Genomic DNA, 9,871 nt, shown 5'->3' on the forward strand with positions numbered 1-9,871 from the left:
TTTAAATCGTCATAAAAAAAAAAACCTTCTCTAATTGCGAGTGCTTCAATGTGAATAGGAGAGAAAATATCCCTAAATCTCCAACTCGCAGCAGCCACAAAAGTTCCATTTGAATCCCAGAATATCAACCCAACACCTCCCATCTTAGTCTTCTTGCACTAAGCACCATCCACGTTAAGTTTGAGCCTTCCAGGTGGAGGACAAGACCATTTTTGGATGAGAGCATTCCTTCAGGGCAAAAGGGGCTTGAAGTTGACCCTAAGGTGTCCCTACCACCAATCAAAGGCGTGCCTCACTACAACACTTGGAGAAGGAGAGGTTGCTTCACCCCAAAGCTTTAGATTTCTAGCATTCTAGATAGCCTAAAGTATGACAAGAATGCACTCAAAATCCGATTATCTAACTTCATTAATCATTGATAGGGCCCACTCCTTCATAGATCTACCATAATGCTGCCCAAGTTTAAGCCTTAACGGAGATGCAAGCCAAGTACACCTCGTGAATGGGCATTCAATCATGATATGCCATACCGTCTCAGATACAGCCCCACAGAGAATACAAGCAGGGTCCAACGGGATATGCCGTTTATAAAGGTTATCCCATCTGGGAATAATGTTGGAAATAATTCTCCAAGGCGCCATTTTCACTTTAGGAGGGACATTGGCCTTCCAAGGGAAATCTCACAACACCGAGTATTGTGAAATAGACCCTAACGTGGAAGCAGCTGAGGGGAGGATCCAATTACAAACAACATTATAAGCACTTTTAACAGTTAACAAACCTCAGTTGTCATAATGCCAAATTAATCAGTCATTAGTTCTTTGAATGCTCAACGAAATGTATCGAATTGCATCCATCTCCTCTACTATAATTGATAGACCAAGCACATCTAATTTCCATCTAGCATCAACAATAAGCTCATTGACTATATTCACATTATAATCCTGCGGTTAGGGGGAAAACAATTGAAAGGTGGAGGTAGAGGCAACCATCTTACACCCCACACCCTTACCGAGGTACCATCACCTATTTGCCACCTGGATCCCCGCAAGATAACTTTTCTAGCAATACACATGCTGCACCATGTAAAAGAAGCATTAGACCGAACACTTGCCTTAAGGAAGGAAGAATGAGGGAAATATTTTGCCTTTAACACCAACGTCACCAGAGAAGTGGGCTTTTGGATGATCTGCCACCCCTGCTTGGCCAAAAGTCCAAGATTAAAAGCGTATAAATTACGAAACCCAAGGCACCCCTCGTTTTTGGGCAAGCACAGCTTATCCTAAGCCACCCAATTAACTTTCCTAGAGGTCTCAGATTAATTCCACCAATAAGAAGCAACTAGTTGGTTTAGTTCGTCACAGAAATACTTGGGCAATAGATAATAGCTCATAAAATAAAGCGAGATCGACTATGCCACCATTTTGACTAGTAATTCCTTCTCCACTGCACTAATTGTTTTACCTTTCTATCCTTGCAGTTTCTTCCATAGCCTTTCTTTGAAGTGACTCAAACAATCTCCTCTATTTCGACCGATGAAGGTAGGGAGCCCCAAATACTTTTCATGTTGATCCACTCTTACAATCCCAAACACTGAAGCTAGAAACTCCTGATCAGATTGCTTAATATTTCTACTAAAGCAGATCAGACTCTTTTGGAAATACACTTGTTGCCTCGAGACTCATTTGAAACACCTATTGATCTCCTTAACCGTCTCATAGCCCTGCCATGTATCACGAACAAAGATGAAATTGTCATCACGAACAAAAGACGATGAATGGAAAAAGCCCCCTGACAAACAGAGACCCCCTGGATATCACCACCTCGATCATTGGAAGCAATAAGCGTAGAGAGTCCCTCGGGGCAAAGAAGGAAAAGGTAGGGGAAATGGGGTCTCCCTACCTCAAACCCTTCTTTGAGTAACGTAAACACACGGAGATCTATTTACCATGAAAGAGTAGGATACCGACGTAACACACATCATGATTACATTAACCCAAGACCTTTCAAATCCCATTTTCACCATCACCCTCTCCAAATAACCCTATTCAACTCGATCATAGGCCTTGCTCATATTGAGTTTAAAGGGGAAAAAAAACCTTTCTTCCCCCTTCTCTTATCAAACAAAGAAGTTGCTATCTGGTTTGGAGAGATAATTTGGGGCAGAATGACCTTCAATCTGTTTGCTATAACCTTCGAAATGATCTTATAGACAACATTACACAAGCTTATAAGACGCAAGTGATCCATTTCCCAGGGATTCTTCGGTTTCAGAATAAGGGTCACATATATATAGCTGATCTTCCTTAGTATATGGCCTGAAGAAAGAATAGAAATCACCACATTTGACACATCGTTGCCCACAATGGACCAATATCTTTGGAATAAGAGAAGGGACATACCATCAGGTCTTAGAGATTTAGATGGATGCATTTGGAATAACAACTCCCGTACCTTCTCCGGGTTAAAGCTGCAATTAAGCACCGAATTCATCGCAGGGGTAACCTTACAATCAATAACATCAATTACTTCATTTCCTAAGCCTTGATCATTGGTTTGAAAAATAGAGTTGAAATAGTCAATAACTACATTTTCCACACCCCGATCATTGGTCTGCCACACACCATTTTTATCCACCGGGTCCGAGAGATGATTTTTTCAAAAATTCGCCCTTTAATGGAAGTACCTAGTGTTTTGGTCGCGTGATTTCATCCATGTCACTTTAGCCTGCTACTTCTAATATGATTCTTCCAGAGACAACAGAGACTCGAAGTGATGCATCAGACTACTCTGCTCCTCAATAGAGCTAGCAATATAAAGCTGCCCATCAATGGCCGTAATTTGATCACGAACCTTCTCAATCTCCAATTGTCGAGCCTTGAAAGTATCCCATTGCCATTTAATAAGAGCCACTTTCATGGCCTTGATCTTCTCACAAACCTAGAACATTGGATAGCCTAAACATTCAGGTCTCAAGCCTTACACACTACATCCTCACACTCTTCATGATGCACCCACATTTCCTCGAACCGAAACAAACGATGGGAACGTCTTGGGGTTGCTTTATGCAGCGCCATTAGGAAAGGGACAAGATCAGACTTCCTGGATTTTAGGTGAGTGACTTTAGTCTCCAGGAATAAACATCTCAAAGAGGCATCAAAAGCACGATCAAGCTATTCTTCAATACCACCACCTCTTGTGGTCCGTTCTTTAACACCACCATCTCTTGTGTGTATCTAAATAACCTGAATAATGCCAATGATGATGGTAGTGAAGATAAATTTTTGTCTGGGCAATGTAGTATTTTTCTTGAGAAAGGCATAAAATCAAACATCAAAATAAGAGTACGTAAAACCAGATAGAAAATAAAATAAAAAAGCGAGTAAAAAAAAAATGAAACTTGTATAAAAAAATAGTATTAATTATAAAAATAATTAGAGTCTAATTTAGGTGGATAATTTAATGATGTAATTGGCAAATGGGTTTTAAATAGGAGCATTAGTGGAAAAAGAATAAATAAAGTTTAAACACAATTAATAAAGAGTGGTGATAAACCCACCCCACTGTCTTATTTCCCCATCCACCTTTTAATAGAAAATTTAGAGTGTTACTAGACCCACCCCATTGTCCTATGTTTACACCCACGTTACGATCTCACCCACCATAAAAAATAAGAAAAATAACCTACTATCTTCCCACCCACCATTATCCCCAAAGTACCCTTCCAATCTCCACCCTTGACACCGTTCACCAGCACACCCCTTCCCATAGCCATTACTGATTGATGAGAAGCACAACACACCCCTTGACATCCATATTGCTTCTCTAGCATGTTCTCCCGTCTATTTTTTAATTATTTAAATAATATTTTAATATAAGGAAAATGATTATATTTATATGATTGAAATAGAGGGAAGTAAAACAGCGACCACCCTTCTGCACTTTTTACCACCATCCCGACTATCCCCATGGCTGACCACATAGGTGATGCAACAATAGAACGAAGACTCAGTCACTTAACCAATAATAGAATCAAAGCCAAAAGAATAAGAAGTGAAATCGGAAGAGAAAGAAACTCCGATGACATCCATATATGGCTTGATGCATTTAGTGTGTTTGGGATTTGAACTATGACGAGCTCGACGAATACAAAGATCAATTCGTGATTCAATAATTTAGGATCCAATAAACATAAATTAAAATTTAGAAGGAATAAAGTGACGACGAGACGTTTGGGAATTGAGATTACGAGTTGCTGAGAGTGTGGGTGAAAGTGAACGATCTGATCTTGTTTCCCTTAGTCCTTATTTGACATTTTACATGAGGATAAATTGGTAATTAAACTTTTTAATAAAGAGTGGGTGTAGAAATAAGAAAGAGGGATGGTAATAGTTGCACTCAAAATTTAATACCAAAGTTACTCTCTTGTAAAATGACATCTAAGACCAAAGAAAAGAAAAACCCTACTCTCTAGGTTGACAGGTTCGTTCTTCCCCATTTTCTAGAACAACTCACCTCTCTAAATCTTCAAAAAATCAACGTGTTCACATTGTCCAATACTAGCTGCGCCTTCTTATGTTGAGCAAGTCTATTCACTTACATTCTGTCGATGTCAATCTTGGAAATGTTGCTCACATAGTCAAATACAAAACCCAACTCCAAATCCAAGTTCACCCTTATCCAAACGCGCCTTAACAATTAGAAGGGAGAAAAGGATATTTGTCAATTCTGTCAATTCTCATAACCAAGACTTAAGAACAGAAGTATATGTGTTTCAAAAAAAAAAAAAAAAAGAACAGAAGTATATTATATTGTTTTTGGAATAGTGTCTATGCTCTTTCAAATGTCCAAGCACTTAACATTTTACATTGTTCCAAAGTTTCACTGATTTTGTACATTAACAGGTGTACTGCATGAAAAATAAAAGATTGAAACGTATTTCTGAATTCAGTTCTTGTGTGATCTCAGGAAAGAGCAGTTTACGATCAGTGTGGCAAAGCAGGACAGAAAGATATGAAGACGTCAGTGACAGTGGAGGTGGATCAAAATAAATTTAATCCTAAGAATGCAGAGGATATTTAGATCATCAGGACCTGGGAGGTCGTCATCTGATGGAGGGTGGATCGTTCAGGGGATATGGAGGAACGGAAATATTTTAGTCGATCACATACTGAGGGCGTTACGCCAAAGAAACAACCAGCAGCGGAGAAAATTTTATAACACAAGAAACAACCACCAGTAGCTGTATTCTGGATCAACAAAAGGGTTCTCTTAAACACAGTACAAATAAATAACAAGGTCGTAGGAGAAATTTTTATTCACATGAATGAAGAGTTGCCTCAAACTTCAGGGTATTTACAATTTTTTTACGGCGCCTTCTTTAATCCTTAAATCTCGACGTTATATACATGTACACAAATTTTTATCAAACATGTACGAATCTACAACTTCCAGAATGACTAGTTTATTGTTGTTCGAAATGCCGGGTCGTTCTTCCAATGGCGCAGTCATAAGCACGAAGCAACAGCTTCTTAAATCTTGTGAGGTGTAGTCTCACAGTTTGACCTTCAAGGTAAATCTCCTTTGTGTATTCCCATCCTTTTTTTGTTACACTAGCTGGATTTTTAAGAACAGGATCATCTTTACCATACTTGTTGTGTAACGAGCTTTCTGTGGCAAGAATTTTGTAGCCGATGTAGTTTAACCCAAGCTTTCTTGCAGGTTTCCCATAGTATTCCTCTGCTGCCCAACTAGTTCCAAGAGGAATAACTTGGATCAACACAGAGCCAGGTCTCATGAACAGCAAATGCGTCATGGCAGCACCGTGAACCCCGATCACGACATCACTCGAATTAAGAACCCAATAAATCTTTGCCAACTCGGTCCTCGAATTAGGTCTCAGAACTTCAACTTCAAACCCGATTTTTTCAGCCATTTTCACCAGCAAATGCTCATTGGTTATTGCTCTTGATCCATTTCTAGATATGATCACTAGTCTAGGCCTCTTGAGTTGTTGTGCTTCATGTACTTTTCTCTTGATTTTTAAGGGTCTTTTTGATGCGGGAGACAGAGAAACGGAGAGTTTCTTTTTTGCTTCTCGTTCGTGAATCAGACTTGTAACTCGAGGCCTGTAAGCCCCGTCCAGAAGATTTCGAAAGTCGAATATGCTCTTATTTCCTTCCATATTTGAAGAATCCACAGTGAGCTCGTCGTGAATTTGCAGACCGACAGTAGCTTCAGGAAAGCAATGAGTTCTCTTGTCTGCACTGAAATCAATTACTGGATGGTCTGACAGTTGTGAAAGAATGTCTCCATATTTCATAAGCCACCAATTGTGAAAATCAACGATGACAAACACAACCTTTTTCCTCAAATGCCGAGAAGTAATGTACAACGGCATAATACCATCGTTGAATTCATGATAAACATTACCGGTATAGCCCGCCGTTGAGAAGAATACGGCCGGAACCTCATGTTGGACATCACACTCATGTTGCTTTCCTGGAGTGCCATCTGTCTTTGCAACGAGGCCTAATTCTGTGACGGTGTCCATGGTACTTGGTTCCCATTTCCGGGTATACGGTTTGATCTTTTCGCGGTGAAGCTGTTCCCCATTTTCCTCTTCGTTTTCCTCGACGATGCTCGATAGATAGTTTGTGAAATTAATTTTCTCTCTGGATCTGTAGACAAAGATGGAAGAGGAACCGGAGTGTGTTCTTACATCCCCTTTCAGGATACAAACATCTGATCGAAAACTGCTCCTGTCACAAAATATAGTTCCTGCACTCACAACATATATAGTTAGTGAAAGTAATTGCAGATAGAGAAAATGTAAAAGTGTCACGTACAGAAAATAAGTGTACTCAATTAACTTTTAAAACATCAATATTATTTACGCTAAAAGTTTGGATATTTGGGTGAAGCCATACAACTGGGTCATCCACAATAATTTAGTGTCAGTTTAGGATCGAATCTAAAATCTTTCACTTATAATAAGTAGAAAAATATACCATTAGACTACCGTTATAAGTGACATAATAATTAGATTTGGCTTTAGGTCTATCAAAACTTAGAAAATTAGAAATACATAAATCATATTTATCCTGATCATATTTATCACAAATTTTTAAGTGGTTGCGGGGTTCAACAAGCAAGCATGCTTAACTTGCAGCTCCATTCATTTGACTTCAACCTGATGATCCATGGACGATATAAAATTGTGGCGGTTCAAGTGGAGCTGAATTAACTATAAATTGACTAAATTAATTAGATTAATTAGAACTTAGGGTCCAGGTTCGAATTGACCACTCACCCTGTATGAGTTCCACAAGGAAAGAGAAATAGCAGACCCAGCTTGCTTGTTGAAAAGACTAGAACAGATTAAAAACTAATTTTGAATTTCAGGAATATTATCAATATTGTTTTTATGTTATATTTTTACGTTGTTTTACTAGGAGTTGTTATCAGTAAAAAAATATTGTCTTGCACTCGTCATCTATGAAAACATAAGGAAAAAATATACAAGAAAAAATTAATGTAGAATAATATTTTTTAAATAACAATAATAGTTCCGTATTTTATTAATTTTTGCAGTATCAATTCGAGTACCATCGGAACCGGGGGAGGAGCTACATGAAGGCCAAAATAGGCTAGTGTCCATCCTGAAATTTCAGCCATTTATTTGTTGTCTGCTAGTTTATACAATACAGAGTATATGCTTTATAGGTGGAGTGTAGTTTGAAGTTACTAGCAAGTCATGATCAGTTCAAGACTTGTTTATGCTAACAATTTTCTAATCTTCTTACCATCTAGGCCTTATAACCAGCCTTCTATTTTGCTATATAAGCCTTCTGATGCCAACGATTTTTTCAAACCAATTCCTCTTTATTTTGTCAGTTAATATAAAACAAGATTTATATAATCGAGAGGAAAATCTAATTATGCTGAAAGAAAAATCTTAGAGTAATAGTTTTGAGCTAATCATGACTTTAAATTTTTGTTCGAATCTAACGCATTAATCCTTTTTTTATTAAAGCTTGTAAACAACCTCTATTCTTATATATAATCATCTCAATACTAAATTTTTCATACAAATTTTAAAGTTTCATCACTGTTGTTAATTTGATTAAAATTTTCACTGACAATCAAAACAACAAAAAATACCATTGGTTGTTCTCCAATTAATTATACTTGTAACTATTATTTTTTAATTCCTTTTATTTGGCTTAAGGACCCCTCCTGTAGAACTTATCAATCAAATAGCAACCCTTTTAGCAGCAGTACACTAAATAGATAGTAAACTGTTTGGTAAACTTTGCAAGGTATTTATTAACAACTAAAACACAAACAATTAATCGATTACAAATAGAAGCCACTGAGAAGCAGAGAATTCTACCGTTGGAGATTGAAGAACTCGAGGGAACATATGCAACCATATCGTCAGCAGCAAGGCCTACAAAAGCAAAGGGTACATATTTAGTCGTGAATATAGTGGGAAAAAAAAATAGAGCATTCAACTTAAAATCAATCAGCAATAGATATAGAGTCTATCTATATTATTGTGCATGGTTTACTTTTCACTATGTGAGATAACTCAAAAATATTGTGGATGTTTTGAAAGGCGAAGGTTTTAAGCAATTTGAGGTTTCACCACAAAATCAATTGACAATATGAGAAGTAATCTAACTTACTTGTAAGGTCATCTAAGGTCTCTTCTCTCATTAATGTGATATTCATTCGTAACATGTTCCCTAACGTGTGGTGAATTTTCAAGCCAGTAACATGGACAAAACAAACAGAGTTGAATAATCCGAAAATCATTTGATTTTCAATCAGTATACCATGTATCGAAAAAGGGTACTTGAAGACGGGGAGAGGGGATAAGGTCACTTCATGCATGTGAAAACACTATTCTAATAAACTGATGGTTTGATACGTGGTTAGCTTGGTTCTCATACCATGAAAGAGTTAGAACATCCAACTAAAATCAAGTGCATATAGGTGAAGAGACCCAACTGGGTACTATATAAGCTAGGGTTTATGCATGGGGTTCTATATAATCTGGGTACAAGCTAGGGTTTACATATGGGTATTATATAATCTCAGCATACAATTAAAGGAAACTGAAAGAAAAATGAAAAATGAAAATGAGAAACTAGAGAGAAAAGCTTACGTAATAGAGAGAAAGTGGTATTAGGGTAGAAAAGATGAGGTGCTAATATGAAGCTACAAGAGAGGAGAGAGAGAAAGACGAAAGAGAGAAGCTTGGGCCTTGTTCTTTTGTAGTAACCAGAGTTTGAACACCCCATAATAATGCTCTGACACTCTTCATCTTCTTCTGTAAGATGTTCACCTTTTTTCCTCTGCTTGTATCTCTGATAGTATACCATATTTTTCCTTATGCAAATAACAGTTTAGAGAGAGAGAGAGAGAGAGAGAGAGAGAGGGCAAATGAACTTGGTCTGCGTTGATTGAGAAGATATTTCTATACGTATAGCTATGTTTCAACTGCAAGAGAGACGAAAGTTGTGAGAGGGAATAATCAAAAAAGGGTGCTGCCAACAAAAGAAGGCTAATTCATGAGAACGACTACCACGAATACATTATCACGTGGTATCTTGTGCTAATGAAAAAAGAATATGTGCGTTAAAACTCACATAATTTTATTGAATGAGGTGAGCTTTGACGCAACAGAAATGTTGCTTATTTGTGACCAAAAGATCACAGGTTGGAATCGTGGAAACAGTTTCTTTACAAAGTAAGGGTAAAATTGTGTACAATAGACCTTTCTCGCCAACCCCCGTTAAGTAGAAAACTTTGTTGGCTAAGAGTCACCCTTTTAGAACGTCACCATAACAATATACCCGTACTA

The 9,871-nt window shown here is 37.6% G+C and overlaps 1 protein-coding gene across 1 annotated transcript; it reads right to left on the reverse strand.

The window, feature by feature from the left end:
- Nucleotides 1-5,287: 5,287 nt before the first annotated feature.
- On the reverse strand, nucleotides 5,288-9,420 carry LOC137745955 (xylan glycosyltransferase MUCI21-like). Its single transcript, XM_068485986.1, has 3 exons — nucleotides 9,173-9,420; nucleotides 8,396-8,452; nucleotides 5,288-6,780 (listed from the first exon to the last, which is right to left on the reverse strand). Exons 1-3 carry the CDS (start codon nucleotides 9,387-9,389, stop codon nucleotides 5,465-5,467), a joined length of 1,590 nt encoding a protein of 529 aa, XP_068342087.1. The 5' UTR covers nucleotides 9,390-9,420; the 3' UTR covers nucleotides 5,288-5,464.
- Nucleotides 9,421-9,871: the final 451 nt, after the last annotated feature.

Source organism: Pyrus communis, chromosome 9, assembly GCF_963583255.1.
Source record: "Pyrus communis chromosome 9, drPyrComm1.1, whole genome shotgun sequence".
In the NCBI taxonomy this organism is placed as follows: Eukaryota; Viridiplantae; Streptophyta; class Magnoliopsida; order Rosales; family Rosaceae; genus Pyrus; species Pyrus communis.

Bases quoted from the DNA above. Each gene is read 5' to 3' on its own strand.
- LOC137745955 (XM_068485986.1), bottom strand. From the start codon at position 9,389: ATGGTATACTATCAGAGATACAAGCAGAGGAAAAAAGGTGAACATCTT. The intron at 8,453-9,172 runs GTAAGCTTTTCT...TTGCTTTTGTAG, and splicing joins TACCACTTTCTCTCTATTAC to GCCTTGCTGCTGACGATATG. The intron at 6,781-8,395 runs GTAGAATTCTCT...TTGTGAGTGCAG, and splicing joins GAGTTCTTCAATCTCCAACG to GAACTATATTTTGTGACAGG.